We start from the raw sequence: 26709 nt of genomic DNA, 5'->3' as shown, positions 1-26709 counted from the left end.
TCTCATTATCTCTAGCCGCTTTATCCTGTTCTACAGGGTCGCAGGCAAGCTGGAGCCTATCCCAGCTGACTATGGGTGAAAGGCGGGGTACACCCTGGACAAGTCGCCAGGTCATCACAGGGCTGACACATAGACACAGACAACCATTCACACTCACATTCACACCTATGGTCAATTTAGAGCCACCAGTTAACCTAACCTGCATGTCTTTGGACCGTGGGGGAAACCGGAGCACCCGGAGGAAACCCACGCAGACACGGGGAGAACATGCAAACTCCGCACAGAAAGGCCCTCGCCAGCCACGAAGCTCGAACCCGGACCTTCATATTATATATATATATATATATATATATATATATATATATATATATATATATATATTTTTTTTTTTTTTTTAAGTTAAAACACGGGCTATGTACGGTACGTAACAAACACAGTGGTTTGTTTCTCTGAATGTGACTCCCAGGAGCATTTCAAAAATACACGCACAAACACCATCGTCAATATTTCTAGAATTATTTTAAAAACTACTCATTATTTGAATACTTCATATCATTTTATATTTGTATTCTAATAATATAAATATTATATCACATACAAAAATAATGAATGAAAAGAGCAGATTGTAAGGAGACCTCTAGCTTGGTAACCGCTGAGTTAAAGACTGATGGAGTGAAGTAGAGCTTATAGTATGGACTGTTCTATCAGAGGATAAGAGGAGGAACACACTCCGGGATATACTGTTCGAGGAAAATAATCAAGCGCAAGTTTCTCTGAAGCTCTTCACCGGTTCTCCTCCAGATTTTTTTTTTGGACCATTGACATTGACCAGCAGGGGGCAAAAGAGAAAGGGAGAAATCACAGAGAGAGAGGAAGGAAGGATTGAGGGTGGACGTATGTCGTGAAACAGATCTGATGGACTGAGAGTGAGATAATGAACTTCACCCCATCCTGTATTTATTTATGTCCAAAAATAAATGTAGCATTACATTTGTAAATTATTTTTAAATACCAGTCTCTCTCTCTCTCTCTTGTTAAAACTCTCACTGAACCAGCTAGATCTCTCTCTCTCTCTCTCTTTCTCTATCAATCTGTGTTGTGACTGATGTGGGCTTTTAACCGAAGTACAGATTTTTTTCTTTTTTTTTCCCCTTTAATCAAAAAGACTTACTCCAGCTATAATTATAATCATATGCTGCAGTTTCTCCTTTCTGGCCCTGAGACTCTCCATCCATTTTGCGGTTAATCGCCTGTGGCAACGCGGCATCCAAACTAATCATGGCGATTAAAATCGGCTTTGCTGCGGGAGAGGAGAAGGAGGAGGAGGAGGAGGAGGAAGAAGAAGAAGAAGTAGGAGGAGGAGGAGGGCAAACACGGGCAAGTCGTAGGCAGACAGGCACGCAGGGGAAAAACCAGCAGTGTATTTGATCCATTTAGCGGCACATATACAAAAGGAGGGGGAAAGGGTCTGAAGGTCTGCTGTGCGTCCTGAGTGCACTGATCAGTTTTCAGGAGGCTTTTTGATTATTATTATTATTATTATTATTATATCCTTGGGTATTTTTCAGGCCGGGTTGAGAGACATGAGCTAATTGTATCCTGCACTTTTTTTTTTTTTTGCCTGGAGGGCATTTTGGAGCCCCGGAGCGCCTCTCTCTCTCTCTCTCTCTGGGTCTCTCTCTCTCTCTCTCTCTCTCTCTCTCTCCCTCCTCCGTATTAGTGCTCGGTGTTGTGTTTCTCCGCCACGCTGCTGCATTTCTCACCGGCGCGGCGGCGGCGCGGGCAGCGGAGGCACCAGCGCGCACGGCCGACATCCAGAAAATACGGGGGAAAGAAAGAAGGAACGGGTGCAGAAGGAAAAAACTTTTCTCCCCATGTTTCAGGTAAGGAGGGTCGTGGATTTGTTTGCTTTCGCTCGGACGCGATTGGAGCCTTGAAGGCGCGGTCGCTTTTACGCATGTGCCGCGCACGGTACTTCTAACGCGACAAAAAATAAATAAATAAATAAATAAATAAATAACCACTTCCTGCTTCTCTGAACCGGATCTTTACATCCTATTATTATTATTATTATTATTATTATTATTATTATTATTATTGACGACAGGGAAATGAACACGCGTTTAAAAAAATAAATAAATCACACTCGGACCCTGGCAGGCACTCAGGGTTGTCGGGTTGCGTCCCAAACCACTTAAGTCCATACCCTGATCAGCCTAGGTTCCTGTAATCACCATAGGTGGCGTAGGGACTTTACCGTGCACAGCTTCTCGAAGTTGGAGTCACTTTGGACCCTGTGCCAGTCCGTGACCCGGCTCTGGGTCTCTCCGGACGCGCTGCGTAAAAGGCGGCATTGTGGAGCTCCTGCGCCCGGGGGCGCGATCCTAACCCCCCACCCCCCGCCGCTCAATCACCCACTCAATCGCTGCTTTTGTGCTCGTAGAAACGGCGCTTTCTCTCTTCCTGATCTTAAATTGATCCGTGTGTACACTCAGTAAATGATCAGTCCTGAGAGAGAGAGGAAGGAGTTTCCTAGATGAGCATCAGTAATGGAGAATGGAAACAAACAGAAATGAGTAGTTCTGGAAACTTTGACAGAACTCCTTTATTTCTTCCTCATTCCTGGCTTTCTTGTCCACTCGAAAATCAGATTCTTCTATAATCTTTCTCAGCTTGTCTCACTTTCCAATGTGGCCCCAGGGAAACCATTCTGACATGCATATGGTTCGAATAATGTCTGAAATTTTCCTGACAGCAACTTCTAGTAAATTAGCGTCCTTTTCAAACCCATTTATTCTTCATCGATCCTGGAAGATCTTCTGTAGATCTTCTACAGATTTCTGGTTTTGCTATATGCACTCAAATCATCATCTTTAATGGCTTTTCCAGAATCCGTAAAAGTGCCTCTAGGAATCTTAATGAAACAGTCTGTAGTTCTCATTTTCAACAGATCCAGTAGAATCAGGATTTCCTCATTTCCAGCCCACATGCTGAACATCACTACTGGATTCTGATTGGAAAGTAACCAATTCGTTTAACCAGTTATGTTTCAGCAAGGTTCCTGGAAGATCGTTTCTTTTCTTTTTTTTTTTGTCTCACTGGTGTCACCCATAAAACATCCTCCAAGAACCACTGGTTTTCAGCACAAGCCCCAAGAGAACCAGGATTTCGTTCTTTTAAAAATGTTTCATTGCAGTGTTCCTGGAAGATCTTTTAAGGGTTCTCCGGATTTTTTTTTTTATTATCCCCCGCTGGCCAAAAGGCCCAAAGGGGGATTATGTCGTGGCGATGTCCATCCATCCATCCATCCATCCATCCATCCATCCCAGGCCAGTTTTTGGAGGAATTTCACGAAACTTGACAGGATTCTTTGTTATATGTCGGTAATACGCATATTGCAATTTCGTTCAATTCAGTCGCATTTTACCAGAGTTACAAGTTACAGCCCTTGATTAACAAAATTATACCTTGACAATTTCATGAGAGTGCATTTTCCTTCTGAAATCAACTCCTCTCACAATCTTTGGAGGAATTTCATGAAATTTGGCAAAAGGCATTGTTGTATGTTGGTAGTACGCATATTGTTATTTCGTTCAATTCAGTTGCATTTTACCAGCGTTACAGCCCTTGATTATTAACAAACTTGTACTTTGGCAGTTTCATCAAGGTGTGCTCGCCTTCTGACATCAACTCCTCTCACAATTTTTGGACGAATTTCTCGAAGTTTGGCAAAAGGCCTTGGTATATGATGGTAATACGCATACTGCGATTTAATTTCGTTTGTGAAAAATTTCCCAGAGTTTTGACCCTTGATTAAATAACTTGTACTTTGACAATTTCATGAGGGTGTATGTTCTTCTGAAATCAACTCCTCTCACAATTTGTGGAGGAATTTCACCAAACTTGGCAAAAGGCTTTGTTATGTGACAGTTATACTTATATTACAATTTTGTTTAATTTGGGCAAATTTTACCAGAGTCATGCCCTTGATTATTAACAAACTTGTACTTTGGCAATTTCATCAAGGTGTACTTGCTTTCTGAAATCAACTTCCCTCACAATTTTTATCCCCCACTGGCCAAAAGGCCTGAAGGGGGATTATGTCATGGCGATGTCCATCCGTCTGTCCATCCCAGGAAGGGTGCTCACCTTCTGAAATCAACTCCTCTCACAATTTTTGGAGGAATTTCACAAAACTTGGCAGGATTCTTTGTTATATTTCGTTAATACGCATATTGTAATTTTGTTTAATTCAGTCACATTTTACCAGAGTTATGGCATAGTTGCCAGTGGCGGATATTGTGCTCTCAGAGCACTCTTGTTTATATTTGAGTGACGTTCCAGGAAGATCTTTTCAGGTTTGTCTTCCTGGAAGAACCCTAAAAAAGTGCCTCCAGGAACCTTACTGAAACATAAATGTTGTTGAAAAGGATGTTAATTTTTATTAAAAACCAATAGAATCAGAATATTTCTAATTTCCAGCACATGTAGTGCCTTGTTCTACTAGGGTTTTTATTTTAAAAAATTGTTTATATTTAAGACACACTTGTGCTTCAGAGGAGATCCTGGAAGCTCTTTCTAGAGAAGACGTTCTCTAGATTGTTTTGCTATCCACTCTAAAATCACAGATTCATGGAAGATGTTTGATGGGTTTTTCAGATCATCTCAATTCAACTTTTCCCAGTAGAACCAGTATTCCCTTCATTTCCAGCGCATGGTGAATGTCAGCGTTGGTTCTCCTGGGGTTCGATTAAAAATTAGTGCCTCCTGGAACCTTTTTTAGACATCATTTTCAAGAAGATCCTCAAACTTTTTTAGTGGAACCTGTATTCACTGTATGTGCATTAAACGAGGTTCTCTTTTCCCTTCCTACAAGTCATTATTCTTTAAGGTCAAAGTCTATACATTAGCATTTTGTAAAGTGAACCCTATTTACTGTTTCTGATCACTGCCTCACGGGCTTTAATGTTATTAAATTCTGTAATATGACTCACAGCCCATAATGTTATTTAATTCCACTTTCCCCAAGGCGGCTGAGTCAGTCATAACCTACAGACATGCATTATATAGTCTTATTTATGGGTGGTGCAGACATGGAGCAGATTCACTACAGATGTGCTGAGAGGAGATTTGGTGTCCTGTAAGTGCATGATGCACTACACATCATGTGATGCCTGAGTATATAGGGTTCAAGTGTCTCTGTGGTAGACACTAGATGCACTAGAGGGTGTTTTTCTCACTGTACTATGACACACTGAACCCAATTCTGCACCAATCCTGGAGCAGCACATTTTTGTGATTGCATCCTGTTCCATGCTAAAATATTAAGTGAGGAGAACATTGGGGTAGATCTAGAACCCTATATATGGTTCTTTGGATTGTCCCTGAGGTGGAAAACTGATTGTTTTTTCCATCTTTCCAGAGATTTGGGGAATTTTAAGCCTTGGGAGTTAGGTTCCTTGCTCAAGGGCATTTCAGCCATTCCTGTTGGTCTAGGGAATCAAACCAGTGACCTTTTAGTCCCAAAGGTGCGTCTTTAACCTTTAGGCCATGGCTTTCAAGGAATTGAAGGTTCCACTGAGATGGAACCTCAGAGATGATTGAGATGAGGTGATTCCAAGTAGAACTCCTCCTGAGGAACCTTATTTAGCAGAGAGAGGGAACAAGCCATATTATTATTATTATTATTATTATTATTATCTCATCATACTGTCCGTCTGTTGTCCATCGTCTGTCTGGCATTGTCCATATTTCACGAAAGTCGCTTCTTCTCTTTCAATTCTTCACCAATTTTTATTCTTTTTGTCAGGAAGGTAGGTCTGCCTGGGGTGCATATAACTTCTACCCAAATTTGCATAATTGCAATTAATAATGAAGATATGGAATAATTAAGCCCTAATGAGCAGTTTCCACACAAATCGCTTCTTCTCCTTCAATTTTTCACCAATTTTGATTCTTTCTGGCATGAAGGTAGGGGTACCTAGGTTGCATATAACTTCTACCAAGATTTGCTTCATTACAATTATTAATGAAGTTATGGACTAATTAAACCTTAATGAGCGGTTCAACAACAATCGCTTTTTCTCGGTCAATTCCTCGCTGTTTTGGATGCTTTCTAGCAAATAGGTCGGTATTCCTAGGGTCGATATAGCTTCTATATATAGCTTGTATATAGTATATCTAATAGCTTGCAACATTTATTGCTCAAGGTGACCCACTTTAGATCGTTCCTTCTGGACTAGACGGGGCCAGAGTGAGCTACGCCGTCAGTGACGGTCTCGTTAGTAGTAGTAGTATGTAAGAACTAAAAGACTTGGCACCATGGTGTTATAGGAAAATAATCCATGACACAGTGGTATGATGGAGTTACTCTTACCAAACCAAACTCGATTATATCCAATAATTCCACATCCCAAAGCATTTTATTCGTCTTGTACTTTGTACAGCAATTTTCCATATTAAAGAATGGCACATTGTACTTTTATCCATTTAGAGTCGCTTTTAATGTTTGGGAACGTCCATGAAAATGCATTATCTCTTAATTGTGTTATAGCCATCCCATTACCAGGCTTTCTTTCTTTCTACACCCACAAACTCCTCCACCATGGCTGAAAACATGCACTGACACTGGAGACTCCTTCCATAAAGTTTGACAGAAAACTTCATGATATCAACAATGACATGTTTGTCTTTGTTCAAAAAAACTCCCATGTTTTTAATATGTTTTTAAGATTAGACTTGGATTACATGGAGCGTCTACTGTACAAGTTCCTGTGAATGAGTTGTTAAAGGCGCTGACTGCAAAGTCATCTGAAATTTTCACATTTTTTTTATCGTGCATGGCATTTTCCTGTGTCTCAGACAGGGCCGCGTTAACCCTTGCCAAGGCCCTGGGCAGACACACCCCGAGGCCCCACCCCCGCCTGTTGTCAACTGCGCTCAGCAAATTCACCCCCTTAGACGTGCCTGTCTAACTAGACACAGAAACTTAAATAATGACAGTGGCACAATTAGAAATACTATTGAACGATAAAACTTTAAATCCATCAACACCTATTTAATCGAGAAAAAGCAATGGTGAAATAGGCAATTGCGTGGTGAAAAAATCCATCAGACATCATGGTTAACAAGTCTGGTTAACTAAAGTTTAGCCTCAAGAAGCCTTTGAATGAGTGAGTCAATGAACAACATGTCAAGAACATAACCTAGGCCTACAACAGTTTCTTTAGTATTCAGAACAAGAGCATTCATTTGGGATATAACCGTTCGTTTTCATTTTGGAATCCAGGCGACTTTTAACTTGTGAAAACAAAGAGCGATAAGAAAGAAAGAAAAATATCTTGCTTCTCAGAAATAAATCTCAAAATGTTCGGCTATGTGAAACATTTCATCCTTTCACACACGTAAAGTCCCAAACAGCAGTGGCACACAGCTTTGCGCATTCAGTTTGACAGCCATGGGTCAACTTACAAGGGCACTTTCCTACTTTTCTGCAAAGCGAAGTCATTAATTAAATCATTGAACTCAAGCTGGCGTAGCGAGTGAAGACATGGTGGACAGTGATCATATTGACAATGACGGGTGATTTATGCGACGGGACAAGGTGGGCTTCCTTACGGGTGGCGAAATGCATCGAAAATGTTATCAATATGATCAAAACTTCTGAAAATATCGTTTCATATTTTCCGATCTCGCTACCTCCGAGGCCCCCTAGTGGCCGAGGCCCTGGGCAGCTGCCCATGAAGCCCATTAGGATAATGCGTCCTTGGTCTCAGAAGAACAATATCATGCGGATGAGATGTGATCATTTTGATGTGCTGAAGATTGCTTTTCTCCGTTTTGGGACCGAATAGCACAGTATGGCCATACGGAAACAGTGAGGAGCTTTCACTAATTAGCATAACTATGCAACTGCATCACATCAAGATGGCGATGTGCAGAAAACATTGTGACTCTGCATCGACCTCGGAGAATTTTGAGTCGCAGGGATGTAATTGGTGGTTGACATTCGTGAATAGATCCGTGAAACAAAAGACGAATATATATTTTCTCTGTTACTGCTTTTGTGTTATTTACAAAACATTAGGTGTATAACTCCATACTCGCTACTGTGGAGTCAATCCCATGCATTCTAAGGCTAAGATAGCTAAGCACTAGCAAGAATGATTTAGTTATCTGTCTGGAAAAATGGCATGTCATCTAACCTTGCTCGAGCTTGCAGTTGCACTCACTAGGCAGGCTTTCCTTTTCTTTTCCATTGGTGGGAGAGCCGAGTCCGCCATGTTTGCCCATGCTGACTTGTTTTAGTTAAAAGTAGGTCAAACACGCCCCACGGTGGTCATGTGATATTGTTACTCACTTGCTTCGGCAATCTCCGGAATCGTAAAATGCGGGCCACTTTTTATCTTGGCAAAATATTTACACACACGATACACGGGGTGTGTGTGGAGCAGCGAAACATCTCAAAACTCCAACAGCAATAGAAATAGAACATTTTGCCCAGAATTCAACTTTACAGTCAGAACCTTTAAGTATTCAGTTTAATTCAATTTTATTTATAAAGCACTTTTAACAATGGATAATTGTCATAAAGCAGCTTTACAGAAATCCAAGTCATATTAGATTTATTCGAAAAAACCTGTGATGTTGCTGGAATAGAGAATGACCAATCAGGATCGAGAATCCAACAGTGTAGTGGCACAATAGAAGTAAATCGAGCTGATGTTCATATTTCTGAGTCCTGTTGTAGAACTCGAGACCGTGTCAAGGTTTTAGAAGGTCTTGGAATCGACCACATTTTTTTACTTGGTCTTGTCTCAGACACAGAGACTAGGGATTTTATTTCAAGACCAGTCAAGACCACAACTGTGTGGATTTCTGTGTATTTTCTGATTTATTTATTAACATCATGACTGTGATTGGATGTAAAACTTCCTGCTTCAAATGCAACCAATTGCTGGGTTTCACATGACGTCACATCCGCCTCATTAGTTATTCAAAACTTTAGCTGGTGGTCTACCAAAGCTCAGTTGACAAAGCGTTTGTACGAAGGTGCATCGCTCGCATGAAAAATGCCTTACGCTGGCGTTGTTTTAGGTTGTTCGAATCGATCAAACCGTGAAACTGATAAAAGTTTCTTCAGGGTTCCCCATGAACTAATAAAAAAGGGTGAATGAACACAGGATTTCACAAAAAGACGTTGAGAAAGGTGGCTTTTGAACCTCTCACTGAAATCGAAGGGAGCCGAGTCGAAGCATGCTCGAGTTTGCAGTGATCACTTAGTCAGTACGTTTACATGCACATCCAAATCGAGCTACTGTCGGTAATCGAGCTAAGGGTCCCAGCAGGGGTGCCAGAGAAATCCAATCCTACATGCACACAAGGAAATCGAGCTGTGTGAGGTACACTGTGCACCCGAGCCACAGGTGGCGCTACATGCCCCATCGTGTTGGTACACTTCCGGTTGTCGTCATGAAGAAGAGCTATTCAAGAGTATAAACAAAGTTATCAGCAGTGTTGCCAGATACTGCTGACGTTTTCCAGCCCAAAACATGTTCAAATCCGCCAAAATGCACTTAAAACCTCCCAATCTGGCAACACTGGCAGTTCCGTGTTCAAAAGTTCCGTGCTCAAGCTATTAGGCTTGCTCTAACAGACTGTATGGCTGCAAACTGTCCTGCACAGACCACTGTTTTGTAAGACAACTTATTTTGCACAATTGTATATTTTTCTAAAGTCCATTTTTTGCTTACAATTTAACTTATGTCTTAATAAACACACAAAAAAGTTCAATTGTTTTGTTTTTATTGACATTCTTCAGATGTTGGACACATATATATATATATATATACACACACACACACACACACACACACACACACACACACACACACACACAATGACTTGTTTATGTACACAATTCACAGCTATGCAACAGATGTACAGATGTATTTGGTGATACAGTAAGTGAGCTAAATTTTAACAGTGCAAACAATGCCACAAAAAGAAAAGATTCATGCCGTTGTCATGCCGACCGAGGCTGTTGTGTTTCCCGCTTGTGGTCTCGTCACTCGTCACTTCCGGAAGGGGCAGTGCTGAAGTAAGTAGCTCGAATACGTAGCTCAATAGGGTATACATGCACTAAGTAGCTCGGCAGAAATCGCATAATCTAGGTCGTGTAGCTCGATTCTGAGAAATCAAGTTCGGTTCAATTTCAGCCGAATTAAGGTGTATACATGGCATTTTGAACTTCGATTTCAGTCGAGCAACGGCAGAAATTCGATTCTCTCTATGTGCATGTAAACGCACTGAGTGAAAGATTTGTATTTTCCTCTCAGCTCTGTCCTTAGTGTTTTCCAAGTACTTTTCTTGCTGTGTGTCATTATTTTACGTACTTTTTTTTTAGTCATGAAGCGCTAAAGTCCCCAGCTGTTTCTTTGTTTCCTCCTCACAAAGTCCATATGCATGAAGGTCGTGACAAAATTCTTACCCAGCCATACAGTTACAATGCGCCATGATCACTTCTCCATCTTGTTTAACTAAGATCCAGGTCTTTAAAGGGGTTTCTGATGATCTTTGTGAATGATTTATCTGAGAGATAAGAGTCAGCACAAGTGAGAATCAAGTGAACTGTTGTTTACACTTCAACTTGCAGTGCTTCGTTGTAAGGACATGAACAAAAAGCTAAAAAAAACATACTTACACGGGCAAAAACAATCCAGGATTCATTGGGGAGCGACTTGATACTGAGGTCCTTTACCCAGACACATACAAAAAAGTTGTAAGCCTCCATACTCTTCCATGCTTTCATCTGTTTTGCGGTGTAGAAGGACGTCTGCAACACCAGATAGTTCGAGATGTCGGGGAACTCGACTGAAGGGTGGTTTTCCAGATCGTATGACAAATCCTTCTTTCCAGACTGTAGGGGTCGATTCCATTGCACGTAGCAATCTTCTGAATATATCTAAAGTGAGAAATGGCTTCTAGATTACAAGTATCCTCTGATAAGTTATCGCTAGGTGTTTGCACTACGGCAACAGTTTAGACCACCAGCTATTTCACTTCTGGTAAAACCACGAGGAAAAGTCACGTGACTGAAACCCAGCAATAATGTGACTCATTACTAATTTGAAATATCTTCCTGTTATTGGATATCACCCCTCCTCCCACACCTTTCACACACACTGGTCTGGCCCTTGTCTCAATACACTTTGGTCTTGGTCATGACTTGCTCTTGGTTGATTTCTGAGTGTCCTGAGTGTTATAAACTAAACGTAATAAATTATTAAAAGTTTTCCTTGCCTTGATTTAGAGGAGAAGAAATCACCTGTGTGTATAGAGTGAGAACTAAACAATCAGGTGCTCAGTTAAATTTCTGTTTATAACCCTTACATCGACTTACTGTTGTTATTTCCCCTTGGGTGGATCTCTGTTGGAGCTCTTTTTAATGCTTTATCAGCCTGAGCGAAGTTTGTTCGATGAGATTTCTAGACCAGCATCACTAAAACCCAGAAGGAACCAAAATCTGATACATTTCATTTACTGTTTTTGTTTGTTTTTGTGGCAACTTTATTACTTTTTTGTGCGGTGATTTAGTAGTTAAGTCTCGTCAAGTAGATTTTTATTGCCATCCCTTTTTATATACAGAAACATAGTGGGGGTAAATATCCACTCCTGTGTATTGTATGTTCTTCCCTTTGTGTTTCAAGTGGTTACTCATGTGATGTACACTTTAAAGTGAAGTCAGCAAGGGCATAATGAAGACGAAAGTAAAACAGGGACAGGGTTTACTGACATGTAGCTGAAATGCACTCAGTACATCAGTGCAGGGCGATATGACCGAATTTAATAACGATTTTATGATGAATGATGTCAGAGTTCACTTTTGTGATGTACAGTGGGGCAAAAAAGTATTTTGTCAGTCACCAATTGTGCAAGTTCTCCCACTTAAAAAGATGAGAGAGGCCTGTAATTTTCATCATAGGTACATTTCAACTATGAGAGACAAAATGAGAAAAAAAATCCAGAAAATCACATTGTCTGATTTTTAAAGAATTTATTTGCAAATTATGGTGGAAAATAAATATTTGGTCAATAACAAAAGTTCATCTCGATACTTTGTTATATACCCTTTGTTGGCAATGACAGAGGTCAAACGTTTTCTGTAAGTCTTCACAAGATTTTCACACACTGTTGCTGGTATTTTGGCCCATTCCTCCATGCAGATCTCCTCTAGAGCAGTGATGTTTTGGGGCTGTCGCTGGGCAACATGGACTTTCAACTCCCTCCAAAGATTTTCTATGGGGTTGAGATCTGGAGACTGGCTAGGCCACTCCAGGACCTTGAAATGCTTCTTAAGAAGCCACTCCTTCATTGCCCGGGCGGTGTGTTTGGGATCACTGAAAGACCCAGCCACATTTCATCTTCAATGCCCTTGCTGATGGAAGGAGGTTTTCACTCAAAATCTCACAATACATGGCCCCATTCATTCTTTCCTTTACACGGATCAGTCGTCCTGGTCCCTTTGCAGAAAAACAGCCCCAAAGCATGATGTTTCCACCCCCATGCTTCACAGTAGGTATGGTGTTCTTTGGATGCAACTCAGCATTCTTTCTCCTCCAAACACAAGTTAAGTTTTTACCAAAAGTTCTATTTTGGTTTCATCTGACCATATGACATTCTCCCAATCCTCTTCTGGATCATCCAAATGCTCTCTAGCAAACTTCAGACGGGCCTGGACATGTATTGGCTTAAGAAGGGGGACACGTCTGGCACTGCAGGATTTGAGTCCCTGGCAGCGTAGTGTGTTACTGATGATAGCTTTTGTTACTTTGGTCCCAGCTCTCTGCAGGTAATTTACTAGGTCCCCCCGTGTGCTTCTGGGATTTTTGCTCACCGTTCTTGTGATCATTTTGACCTCACGGGGTGAGATCTTGCGTAGAGCCCCAGATCGAGGGAGATTATCAGTGGTCTTGTATGTCTTCCATTTTCTAATAATTGCTCCCACAGTTGATTTCTTCACACCAAGCTGCTTACCTAATGCAGATTCAGTCTTCCCAGCCTGGTGCAGGTCTACAATTTTGTTTCTGGTGTCCTTTGACAGCTCTTTGGTCTTGGCCATAGTGGAGTTTGGAGTGTGACTGTTTGAGGTTGTGGACAGGTGTCTTTTATACTGATAACGAGTTCAAACAGGTGCCATTAATACGGGTAACGAGTGGAGGACAGAGGAGCCTCTTAAAGAAGTTGTTACAGGTCTGTGAGAGCCAGAAATCTTGCTTGTTTGTACGTGACCAAATACTTATTTTACCGAGGAATTTACCAATTAATTCATTAAAAATCCTACAATGTGATTTCCTGGATTCTTTCCCCCCATTCTGTCTCTCATAGTTGAAGTGTACTTATGATGAAAATTGCAGGCCTCTCTCATCTTTTTAAGTGGGAGAACTTGCACAATTGGTGGCTGACTAAATACTTTTTTGCCCCACTGTATCTGTAGGGCTGGGCGATATGATATCGATATTGATACAATATTGATATTGTAATAAATTAAGGTGTACTTTGCTTTTCTGAGATATTGTAGATTTTGTTGCATCTTGAATGTTTTTAAATAATAATTAGTATTTAAAATAGTAAAAATAAATTTATTTTGTCAATGTTAAATATCTATTTTTATATTACAAAATGATGATAAATTTGTTTAGATAGATTTTTTTTTACAATATAATACATCAGGGCAAGAAAGGGTGCCTAAAAAAGGGTCAACAGGGAAGTCGCATCGACAACTACTTTCTGAGAAGTAGGCAGAGTCAGTCGACTGAAGTTCAGCAGGACACACACCACAGTCTGCAGGACATCAACACCCCTTTACCAGAGGAGGGAGGTCTAGGCACGGGAGAGCAACCTGAATCCAACCCATTATCTTCTTCTCCAGCAGCAGAGAAGAAGATCCAGGGGCGAAGGCCATTAGTCAGGTGGCCAAAATCCTGTGACAAGATGCTGTGGAAGGAGGTTAACATCAATCTCTGTAACATCCTAGAAGGGATCAGAGGCACCACCATTAAGAAGTTGGAGAGAATGGGTGATGTAATCTATGCCTATGGAGTGGAACAGTTCGGAGTGGTCGAAGGCAAATGATCTACTCCATCAATCCCCACTAAGTCCAGAAGGCAGACCGAAATATATCGCCTAGTCAAGGAGAGGAGGCAGCTGAAGAAGCAATGGAGGAAGGCCACAGAGGAGGAGAAGGAGGGCATAAACCTGCTGCAGGAAGAGATCCAGAGTAGGCTTGCAGCACTAAGGAGAGCTGAAAACCTCCTGAGGAAGCGCAGAAGGAAGGAGCAAACAAGATCACACTTCTACAAGGATCCCTTCAAATTTGTGAAGAGTCTCTTCACAAAGGAGAAGAGCAGAAGTCTCTCAGTGTCAAAGGCTGACCTGGAAGAACATCTGAAAAAGTTCTGCACAGATGACTGACATCATGAAAAAGTTACGTTCCCACCTGACATGCCACCAGTCAATCCACCAGAGTATAAACTAGACAGCAGCCCACCCAGATGGAGCGAAGTAGACAAAACTGTGCATAGAGCAAGGGCCACATCAGCCCCAGGTCCTAACAGAGTTCCATACAAGCTCTACAAAAATGCACCAGCTGTCCTGTGATTCCTCTGAAAGCTGATGAGAGTCGTGTGGCAAAAGTAGGAGATACCAGCATCCTGGCGTAGAGCTGGAGGGATCCTTATCCCCAAGGGAAAGGACTCATCAGAGATCATCCAGTTCCACCAGATCAGCCTTCTAAATATTGAGGGAAAAATCTTCTTCAGCATGGTCGCTCACAGACTGGCAGGATACCTGCAAAGGAACAACCTGATTGACACATCGATTCAGAAAGCAGGCATCTCTGGCTTCTCCAGTTGTGTGGAACATGCTAGTGTCATCTGGCATCAGATCCAGGTCACCAAGAAGGAGGGAACAGACCTTCACATGGTTTTTCTGGATCTCCCCAACGCCTTTGGCTCAATCCCTCACAATGGACAGCATTTAACTACTTCAGGGTCCCAGCAGCTCTCAAGGCCTACTTCCAGGACATCTAGCTCTGCTTGACAACAGCCGAGTACACCACAACATGGCAACATCTAGAAGTGGGAATCATGGCCGGCTGCACCATCTCCCTGCTGGCCTTCACCTTGGCCATGGAGGTGATCATCCAAGCCTCTCAATGGGTGGTTGGCGGACAGTGAATAAGACCTGGCCTGAGGCTGCCACCTGTCAGAGCCTACATGGATGACCTCACAACACTCTCCATGACCAAGGCTTGTACTGTACAGCTGCTAAGAAAGCTCCAGGAAAACATCAAGCTGGCTCACATGAAGATCAAGCCGAGCAAGTCCAGAAGCATCTCCATTGTCAAGGGGAAACTGTCAGTCCACTGCTCCCACATTGGCGAGGAACCTATTCCAACTGTCTCCAAGAAGCCTGTGAAGAGCCTAGGTCATTGGTATGATGCCTCCCTCGAAGACAAAGAGCAGGTAGATCAGCTCAGGAAGGAGGTAGCCAGCAGACTGGAGAACATTGACAGAACCCTACTTCCTGGCAAGCTGAAGCTCTGGTGCATGCAGTATGGACTACTTCCATGTCTTATGTGGCCATTAACCCTCTATGAAGTCCCGCTCTCGAAGGTGGAAAAGCTGGAGAGGCTGGTCAGCTCATATGCAAGGAAGTGGCTTGGCCTTTCCAGGTGCCTCAGCAGTATTGGGCTCTACGGCAAAGGGATGTTAGATCTGCCCATCGCCAGTCTATCAGAGGAGTTCAAGTGTGCCATAGTCAGACTGGAGATGATGCTGCTGGATTCGAGTGATCCATTTGTTGCCCAGGCTGCCCCCATTCTGGCCACCAGGAGGAAGTGGACTCTATTGGCTGCAACTGAGCAGGCAAAGGCAGCACTCAGACACATGGACCTTGTTGTCCGAGTGCAGGAGGGGAGGAGTGGTCTTGGCCTTGGGGCCAGCACATCAGCCTGGAGCAAGGCCACTCCATCACAGAGACGCAAGCTGGTGGTCCAGGAGGTACATTGGTAAGAGGAAGCAGGAAGGCGTGCACAAGCTGTGGCGCAGGCAAAGCAAGGGCAGTGGACGGCATGGAAAGGAGTGGAGAAGAGGAAGATCTCCTGGAAAGAGCTGTGGGAGATGGAGGTATTCAGGGTGAGCTTTACCATCAGGACTGCCTACGATGTCCTGCCTTTTCCCACAAACCTAAGCCAGTGGTATGGCAAAGACCCCACGTGCCCTCTATGTCCAAGTCCAGCAAAACTGAAGCACAGCTTAGTAGGCTGCAAGACCAGCCTCACCCAAGGCCGTTACACCTGGTGGCACAATCAGGTGTTAAAATGTCTTGCAGCAGTGCTGGAAAGTCGACGGACAAGTGTCAACGCCCTTCCACCCCCGTAATCCTGCTGGCAGGCAACAGCATTTGTCCGGGAGAGCGAGGGTCAAGCAAGCCTCACCACCATAAGACCAGACACTGGGCAGCTAGGCGGTGCATGGGACTGGAAGATGCTGGCAGATGTGGGCCAGAAGCTCTGCTTCCCAGCTGAGATCGCATCCACCAACCTGCAACCAGACCTTGTGCTGTGGTCAGCCTCGCTCAAGCTGGTCTTCATCATTGAGCTCATTGTGCCCTGAGAAAGTGCAGTGGAGGAGGCCTACAAGTGGAAAAAGCTGAGGTATGCTGAACTTGCAGCCAATGTGCAACAACAAGGCTGGAAAGCGAAGGTACGCCTGGTGGATGTAGGCTGCAGAGGGTTCGTAGAGTCACCTCTACATCCAGGCTACTCAGGGAGATGGGAGTGCGAGGGAAGGCCCACCAGCAGGCAGTCAAAGACCTCTCCAAGGCTGCTGAAAAAGGGAGTCAGTGGCTGTGGATGAAGAGGAAGGACTCCACTTGGCCCCTCAAATGAGTTGATGGCATATAGGGGGTGAATCTGGGATGCTGGGATTCACTGCTGAACCCTCTGGAGGTGTCATGGGTCTATCAGCGAAACACCCATGAAGGAGGGCGCCCACTTGATAACCCAAAGGATGCCATCACTCAATTGACCACCCCACAGAGTCTCATCGGTGCCTCAAGTAAGTATGTATGTAACGAGGGATATCAACATCTAATCCTACACAACAGAACTATTAAAACAACTGACAGGTGAAGTGAATAACATTGATTACTATATCCACATTCACTGTATATGAGCAATCGTACGCTCTGATTGGCTGCTCGACTACTAGGATATGTCAGCTCATATACCATGAGTAGAGAAAAACAAGATGGCGGAGCATGTTGTTGAACCAACCGAGGATGAAATAAAAACTCAACTTGAAAACAAAACCCAAAAAAATACAAAAAAAGCAAAAAAAATGGAATGAAAGTATTTGATGGTAAGAACGTATCTTTTTTATTTTTTCAAGAATTATTATTATCACATTTTTCACAAGTTGCTCCTGCCATTTCACTGGTTTGTTTACATCCTTCGTCTTTAAAATCTGTTGATTTTTCTTTAGACTGGTTCAAAAGCTCAAAGTTTGAAAATTACAGAACTGAAATGTCCAAGGCAGAATTAAATAAATGTCTAAAGCTGTTCTATACCTCGGCACGACAGTAAGATGGCAATTTCAGGGCTCGACATTAACTTTTAAACCCGTTTGCCCTGGGGGGCAAGTGGGTGTTAATTTCCACTTGCCCCGCAATATTATCACTTGCCCCCTATTTTGCAAGTACTACTTTTTTTTTGGAAAACCATAGAACAGTTGTGAATTGCAACATAAAATGAAGATCACACATTGAGTTGAAGTTTGGTTATTGATTAAGTTTATTATTAAGTTTGGCTATTGGTTACTTTTACTTGTAACGGACAATAACAATTTTATCCCAAAGAGTTTTTCCTGCCTTCGTTGATTTATTTCCATTTCACATGCATGTAGCTGTTGTAAAGTTGAGTGTGTTTGTGTAGAACTCTCTCAGACTGTAGATTCATTCCTCGATAATGTAGAAATCATAAAATAGAAATCTGTAACAAAGTTTGTGTCAAGAAAACAATAGGGTGCCAAGACTTTTGAACAGTACTGTGTTTGAGAATATTTATATATCTTTTTTTTGTTATATCATCCACCTCTAGGTTTAAAGAAAAAAATCTGTGCTGCATCATGACAGACAGGATAATGTTTAAGTTTAAAATTATTTAGTGTGTAGGTTGTGGGTGTTTTATACAGACCTGGCAACCTGTACCTGAATTAGTGCAGCCGGTCTGTTATGAAGCACCGTGGGGTTTTTTTTGTTTGTTTTTGTTTTTTTTTAAACCTAGAGATGGATGATATAAAAAAAATGATATATAAATATTTTGCACAGGGCTGTGTTCCTCTGATAACAGAAACAAAGCTCTAGCTCTCTCTGCTCTTAATCTGTTCTGTTCTTTCAGGATTTATCGCATGTCACTTCTTGTTGAGTTTTTTTATGCCCGAGTTGTTTGAAACCAATCTGGGTTTTCTTCGTCAAATAAGAAAGCGGCTTCACCTGTAAGAAAAACAAACACTTTCATGAAGGAGCTAACTCGAATGCAAGCAGAAAAAAAATAAAAATAAAACAAGATTCTTAAGCAAACTCTTCCATCCTCACTTCCGACTTTCTGTTTTTGTAAAATACATTTTAAATACAGTCGTGAATTTCTCTGGAGTTTTCAGGCTGAGCTCCTCTCCTCGTATTCTTTAACCACTCATTTCTTCGTTGTTCTTGAAGCATTTGCTTCTATTTGTGAACATTTTTCTTGATAGCGGAGAGACGATGATGTCTTTTATCTATTTCTCTGTTTGAACAAGCAAAAAGAGCGCAAAAATTAACCATAATGAAGACGGATTAAGCCTTGCTTGCATGAAAGACGGTGTCTGTCTGACCCCAGCTGTAATTATCACGTGATGCATGATGTCACGCGGAAGAGGTCAATAAACAGTACGTGTACCATACTACAACAGTGGGGGGATATAAAATAACTTGCAAAACAGTAAATGAAACTGAGACTAAGAAAACAGCCAAGACATAATGGCGGATACGTAGTGAGGGACACTTTTAGGAACTGAAATAAAAGATCAAAAAGCCAAATTTTTGTGCTAGTTTGTAATACAGGTATATGCTCATTCCAACTTGCCCAGTCGGGCATGTCGGGGACATATCCCACTTGCTCGACTGCATATTTAACTTGCCTTGGGCAATCGGGCAGTCCTTAATGTCGAGCCCTGACTTTCTACAAAAAAACAACACTAAAGTCAATTTATGCAGCCAACGATAGGGTTTTAAGAAGTCCATCTAAGCAGAAATTATTTTGTTGGATGTTTTGTATCATGTTTTTACAATATTTATCGAATTTGCAAAAAAATAAAAATGCTCTGTTTCTCAAAATCTAGTGAACGTGGTAGAACTGACTGTTCTCTTTTTGCTGCCTAATATATCCCTTTCGCAGGTACCACTGTAATTTTAAGATAGTGTTATTCACTTCTTCACCTGTCAGTGGTCAGAATGTTATGGCTGATCAGTGTGTAATGTTATTTATAATAAACAGCTGTAGTGCTGGCAATTTGTGAGCAAGCCAATACTGTATACTGTAATGTATACTGTGTATCGTAGAAATGCTTGCAAAAAATATTATTATTGTTGTTGTTTTTTTATCAGATCGCCCACCTCTAGATTGATTATAGTTCCTCGCAGTGCCAAGTAAATCATTAGACACGGAAAAGAAAGAGAAAAACTCCAAAACTGAATATTTTCAAGAATTCTTTCCAAAATTTTAACGATTTCATTGTGTTGCTATTTGTTTGTCTGACTGTTCTCCATGTAATATTTTGGTCAACGCGGTTTGTCTTAAATGCACGTTATGAAAATATCTTACTTTCTTACATCTACAGTGAGATTTTGTACCTGATGGTAACTTTGTAAAAGTGTATCGTGTCAGATTATCACAATATCGTTGTTACATGGTCATATTGTTCAGCTCGAGCAGTAAGATTAAGGTCAGCCAGATGATCTTTAGCTCTTTAGCCAGGTTCTGGAGGTGAAGAGAGGAAGCTAAAAGCACCAGGATGCACTTCTTGTTTCATTTTTATTTTCATCTCTTTGCGTTTTTCCACCAGATGATACTTTTGTTCCAACACTATGTTTTACATAGCGTTGGTTGTTAGACATCATATCGTAAATGAGTACAGCCCCTTTGAAAAGTAACATTTTAAACAATATTTCAATGAACACAAACAATTTCCAAAATGCTGACGAGACAAAGTTTAATATAACATCTGTTTAACTTCTAACGTGAAAGTAAGGTTAATAATATAAACTTAGATTACACATTTTTTCAGTTTTACTCAAATTAGGGTGGTGCAAAAATGAGTACACCCCACAACAAAAACTACTACATCTAGTACTTTGTCTGGCCTCCATGATTTTTAATGACAGCACCAAGTCTTCTAGGCATGGAATGAACAAGTTGGCGACATTTTGCAACATCAATCTTTTTCCATTCTTCAACAACGACCTCTTTTAGTGACTGGATGCTGGATGGAGAGTGATGCTCAACTTGTCTCTTCAGAATTCCCCATAGGTGTTCGATTGGGTTCAGATCAGGAGACATACTTGGCCACTGAATCACTTTCACCCTGTTCTTCTTCAGAAATCCAACAGTGGCCTTAGATGTGTGTTTAGTCATGTTGGAAAAGTGCATGACAACCAAGGGCACAGAGTGATGGTAGCATCTTCTCTTTCAGTATAGAGCAATACATCTGTGAATTCATGATGCCATCAATGAAATGCAGCTCCCCGACACCAGCAGCACTCATGCAGCCCCACATAAGGACACTGCCACCACCATGTTTCACTGTAGGCACCAGGCATTTTTCTTTGTATTCCTCACCTTTGTGACGCCATCAGTTTCAAAAACATTTAACTTGGTCTCGTCACTCCAGAGTATCGAGTCCCAGTAGTCTTCATCTTTGTCAGCATGGGCCCTCGCAAACTCTAGGCGGGCTTTTTTGTGCCTGGGCTTTAGGAGAGGCTTCTTTCGTGGACGGCATCCATGCATGCCATTCCTCTGCAGTGTACGCCGTATTGTGTCACGGGAAATAGTCACCCCAGTTTGGCTTTCTACTTCTTTAGATAACTGCAGTGAACTTGCATGCAGATTTTCTTCAACCCTTCTCATCAGAAGACGCTCCTGTCGAGGTGTTAACTTCCGTGAACGACCTGGACGTCTCTGTGAGATGGTTGCAGTTCCATCTTTCTTAAATTTTTGTACCACTTTTGCTACAGTATTCTGACTGATAAGTAAAGCTTTGCTGATCTTCTTGTAGCCTTCACCTTTGTGGTGTAAAGAAATGATTTTCTTTGGGGAATTCTGAAGAGACAAGTTGAGCATCACTCTCCATCCAGCATCCAGTCACTAAAAGTCAAGTCAACTTTATTGTCAAATATGCTATACATGCTCAACGTACAGCACAGATGAAATTTCAGTCCTCTCTGACCCACGGTGCAAACAGGCAATGCAGTAAATAAAAATAAAAATAGAATAATTGAAAAAAACAAACAGTATAAACAGTATAAACACTCTAGATAGGAACTAGACATAGACTAAACACTCTGACAAACAATATAAACAGTATAAATAAACAGTATAAACTAAACACTCAGACAATATAAAGTGTAAACACTAGATAAGAATTAGACAAAGACTAAACACTCAAACAGACAATATAAACAATATAAACACTCTAGATATGAACTAGACATAGACTAAACACTCATATACACACACACACACACACACACACACACACACACTGGTTCAAATAAACAAACAGTCAAGGGCACTTGAGGTGTAGCAGGTAAACATGAAATAAGCAGTATAAACAAACTAGCAGCTGTTAAGATGAGGTAGTGCGGAATAGTGCAAATGAGCGAGGTAAAGTGAGATGTGCGGTCCCTGAGTTCAGTGTGTTAATGAACGATGAGATGTATGTATGTATGTATGTATGTATGTATGTATGTATGTATGTATGTGTGTGTGTGTGTTGGGGGAGGAACTGTGAGGATGACATGTCAGATGCTGAAGGGGGGTAGGGGGGTGTGCGAGCAGAATCTGTGGCAGGGGGCAGAGGGGGGAGGAGGGACAGAACAGGGAGGGAGTTGAGCCTCCTGACCGCCTGGTGAAAGAAACTGTTCTTGAGCCTGCTGGTTTTGGCCAGGAGACTCCGCAGTCTCCTCCCCGATGGCAGCAGGCTGAAGAGGCTGTGAGATGGGTGGGTGGGGTCACTTGCAATCCTGATGGCTTTGCAGGTGAGGTGGGAGTTAGAAATATCCATTAGAGAAGGGAGAGAGACACCAATGATCCTCTCAGTTGCTCTCACGATGCGCTGCAGAGACTTGCAGCAGGACACGGTGCAGGCGCCGTACCACACGGTGATGCAGCTGGTCAGAATGTTCTCGATGGTGCTTCTGTAGAATGTGTGCATGATGGGGGCCGGGGCTCTTGTTCTCCTCAGTTTGCGGAGGAAGTACCGACGCTGTTGGGCTTTTTTGGCCAGTGATGCAGTGTTGTTGCTCCAGGACAGGTCTTCAGAGATGTGCACACCCAGAAACTTGGTGCTGCTCACCCTCTCCACTGCAGCACCGTCGATAGATAGTGGAGCATGCTGGGTGTGCTCTCTCCTGAAGTCCACAACAATCTCCTTCGTCTTCTCCACGTTCAGACGGAGATTGTTGTCCTTGCACCACATGGCCAAGCGGCTCATCTCACTCCTGTAGATTGTCTCATCGCCATTGTTTATGAGACCCACCACAGTCGTGTCATCTGCAAACTTAATGAAGAGATTAGAGCTGGATGTTGGTGTGCAGTCATGGGTCAGCAGAGTGAAGAGGAGGGGGCTTAGCACACATCCTTGGGGGGCCCCCGCGTTCACTGTGATGGTGCTGGAGGAGTTGCTGCCGACCTGTACAGCCTGTGGTCTCCCCGTCAGGAAGTCCAGCAGCCAGTTGCACAGGGAGGTGTTGAGTCCCAGCTGGTCCAGTTTATGAATGAGCTGCTGAGGAATGATTGTGTTGAATGCTGAGCTAAAGTCTATGAACAGCATTCTGACATATGAGTCTTTTGTCTCCAGGTGGGTGAGGGCTGAGTGGAGATGGCGTCATAGGTCGAACGGTTGGACTGATATGCAAACTGGAAAGGGTCCAGGGTGGGGGGGAGGGCAGACTTGATATGCCTCATGACTAGCCGCTCAAAGCACTTCATGAGGATGGGAGCGAGTGCGACAGGGCGGTAGTCATTGAAGCAGGAGGGTGATGGGTTCTTTGGGACCGGGATGATGGTGGTGGTTTTGAGGCACGTGGGGACAACAGCCTGGCTCAACGAGATGTTGAAGATGTCTGTAAAGACATCTGTGAGCTCCTTGGCACAGTCTCTCAGGACACGACCAGGAATGTTGTCAGGACCCAGGGCTTTTCGTGCATTTGTCGTCCTGAGAGCTCTCCTCGCACTGTTTGGGGACAGCATCAACACCTGGTCGCCGGGAGGTGGTGGGGTCTTCTGTGCCGTGGTGCTGTTGTCTGCCTCAAAGCGAGCAAAGAAGTCATTCAACTGATTCAGCAGAGACGTGGAGTTGTCACAGGTCTGCGGCGAGGGCTTGTAGTCTGTGATGGACTGAATCCCCTGCCACAGGTTCCTGGTGTCTCTGCTGTCATTGAAATGGTCAGCAATGTGCCTGGAATACTGTCTCTTGGCCACCCTGATGCCTCGTGACAGATTGGCCCTAGCTGTCCTCAGGCCCACCTCGTCCCCAGCTCTGAAGGTGGCGTTCCGAGCCCACAGGAGCCTATGGACTTCCCCTGTCAGCCATGGCTTCTGACTGGCCCAAATGGAGATGGTTCTGGTAACCGTAACATCATCCATGCACTTCCTCATGTAGGCAGTGACGGTCTCCGTGTACTCCTGGAGATCTGTGATGTTGCTGTAGGTGGCCGCCTGTCTGAACATGCTCCAGTCAGTGGTGGAAAAACAGTCCTGGAGTGCCTCTGAGGACCCCTCTGGCCACACACGTATCTGTTTTGTAGCTGGTTTGGTGACTTTAACCAGCGGCCTGTATGCTGGCATTAGCATAACAGTGGAGTGATCTGAGGCCCCAAGGTGGGGGAGGAGTAGGGCTTTGTAGGCGTCTTTATGCATGGTGTAAACATTGTCCAGAGTATTGTTTCCATGTGTAGGAAAGTTGATATGTCCATAGAGTTTTGGAAACATGCTTTTGGGGTTTGCATGATTGAAATCCCCAGCCAGGATGAGGAAAGCATCTGGGTGGGCTGTCTGCTGCTCACTGATGTGCTGATAGAGTTCATTCAGTGCTTCACTCCTGTTGTTATTGGAGCCGGGAGAGATGTATATTGCTACCAGCAATATGGCTGGAAATTCCCTCGGCAGATAGAATGGCCGGCACTTAATAATCATAAACTCCACCAGTGGTGAGCAGTGTTTGCAGACCACAACAGCATCATGGCACCAGGCATCACTGATGTAAACACAGAGTCCTCCGCCGCGAGTCTTCCCCCCCTCGACTAGCGCTCTGTCTGACCGGTAGCATGTTAGCCGGGCTAGCTGAATGGCACAGTCCGGGACGCTATTGTTAAGCCATGTATCCACAAACACAAGGACACAGCACTCACTCACAGACTTAAAAGATGAGCGGAGCAGGCGGACATAATCCAGCTTGTTGTCCAGCGAGCATACGTTGGCCAGAGTGATGGTAGGGATAGCCGGCCGGTGAGGGCTAGCCGCTAGCCTAGCTTGGATACCTCCGCGCTTGCCTCTCTTCTGCTTCCGCATGTTCTGCCTGTGGCGCTTCCACTGCCGGCTGGATGCAGGAGTGGGGGTCGGTGCTTGAGCAGGCCTCCGGAGCAAACCGTAGCCGCATAGCACTTCCGCGTCCACTGGATTTATATCCGTGAATATAGTTCTGCGGATGTCGAGCAGAAACTCACAGGAGTATGTGCGCCTTGAGACTAATGGACGCGACAAAGACGAACAGATACACACTGTTTTAAAACACAAAAAACACTAAAACACCGTTCTGTGGGGACAGAGAGGAGCCGCTGCGTGTGCGCGCCGCCATCTTGGAACATGATGGTCATTGTTGAAGAATGGAAAAAGATTGATGTTGCAAAATGTCGCCAACTTGTTCATTCCGTGCCTAGAAGACTTGGTGCTGTCATTAAAAATCATGGAGGCCATACAAAGTACTAGATGTAGTAGTTTTTGTTGTGGGGTGTACTCATTTTTGCACCACCCTAATTTGAGTAAAACTGAAAAAATGTGTAATCTAAGTTATATTATTAACCTTACTTTCACGTTAGAAGTTAAACAGATGTTATATTAAACTTTGTCTTTTCAACATTTTGGAAATTGTTTGTGTTCATTGAGATATTGTTTAAAATGTTACTTTTCAAAAGGGGTGTACTCATTTATGCTGAACATTATATATATATATATATATATATATATATATATATATGTATATATATGGGCGGCACGGTGGTGTAGTGGTTAGCGCTGTCGCCTCACAGCAAGAAGGTCCTGGGTTCGAGCCCCGGGGCCGGCGAGGGCCTTTCTGTGTGGAGTTTGCATGTTCTCCCCGTGCCCGCGTGGGTTTCCTCCGGGTGCTCCGGTTTCCCCCACAGTCCAAAGACATGCAGGTTAGGTTAACTGGTGACTCTAAATTGACTGTGAATGGTTGTCTGTGTCTATGTGTCAGCCCTGTGATGACCTGGCGACTTGTCCAGGGTGTTCCCCGCCTTTCGCCCGTAGTCAGCTGGGATAGGCTCCAGCTTGCCTGCGACCCTGTAGAAGGATAAAGCGGCTAGAGATAATGAGATGAGATGAGATGTATATATATGGGCGGCACGGTGGTGTAGTGGTTAGCGCTGTCGCCTCACAGCAAGAAGGTCCTGGGTTCGAGCCCCGGGGCCGGCGAGGGCCTTTCTGTGTGGAGTTTGCATGTTCTCCCCATGCCCGCGTGGGTTTCCTCCGGGTGCTCCGGTTTCCCCCACAGTCCAAAGACATGCAGGTTAGGTTAACTGGTGACTCTAAATTGACCGTAGGTGTGAATGTGAGTGTGAATGGTTGTCTGTGTCTATGTGTCAGCCCTGTGATGACCTGGCGACTTGTCCAGGGTGTACCCCGCCTTTCGCCCGTAGTCAGCTGGGATAGGCTCCAGCTTGCCTGCGACCCTGTAGAAGGATAAAGCGGCTAGAGATAATGAGATGAGATGAGATGTGTATATATATATATAGATGACCTGTCCAGGATGTACCCCGCCTTTCGCCCGTAGTCAGCTGGGATAGGCTCCAGCTTGCCTGCGACCCTGTAGAACAGGATAAAGTGGCTAGAGATAATGAGATGAGAGAGATGAGGTATATGTTTATTTCTGTAATATCTCAAAATATCAGGCCATTCTATAACTGGGAAGTTATTTCATTTGAGCGGATTCCCGAGCAAATAATGTGCATGAAATCGCTTGCTTCGTGCAGTCAAGCAGACAGAGGAAGTCCGTGTGTGTGCGTGCATGCGCAGGTTTGCCTTTGACCGTGCATTGACAGTTCCATCATTCTGTCACTAAACGAACAGCTGATCACACCGAGATGCTCGCTGAC

General features: G+C 43.4%; 1 protein-coding gene across 1 annotated transcript in view; it reads left to right on the top strand.

Moving 5' to 3' along the window:
• Positions 1-1374: 1374 nt before the first annotated feature.
• LOC132889372 (BTB/POZ domain-containing protein KCTD1) overlaps positions 1375-26709 on the top strand; it is a 67402-nt gene continuing 42067 nt past the window's right edge. Inside the window, exon 1 of the mRNA XM_060925782.1 lies at positions 1375-1883. Within this exon, the coding sequence (XP_060781765.1) occupies positions 1875-1883 (9 nt within the window). The 5' untranslated portion in view covers positions 1375-1874. The remainder of the gene's footprint in view (positions 1884-26709) is intronic.

This window comes from Neoarius graeffei, chromosome 1 (assembly GCF_027579695.1).
Source record: "Neoarius graeffei isolate fNeoGra1 chromosome 1, fNeoGra1.pri, whole genome shotgun sequence".
In the NCBI taxonomy this organism is placed as follows: domain Eukaryota; kingdom Metazoa; phylum Chordata; class Actinopteri; order Siluriformes; family Ariidae; genus Neoarius; species Neoarius graeffei.
Note: the sequence above shows the minus strand (reverse complement) of the source record. Positions and strands in the feature narration are given on the sequence as shown.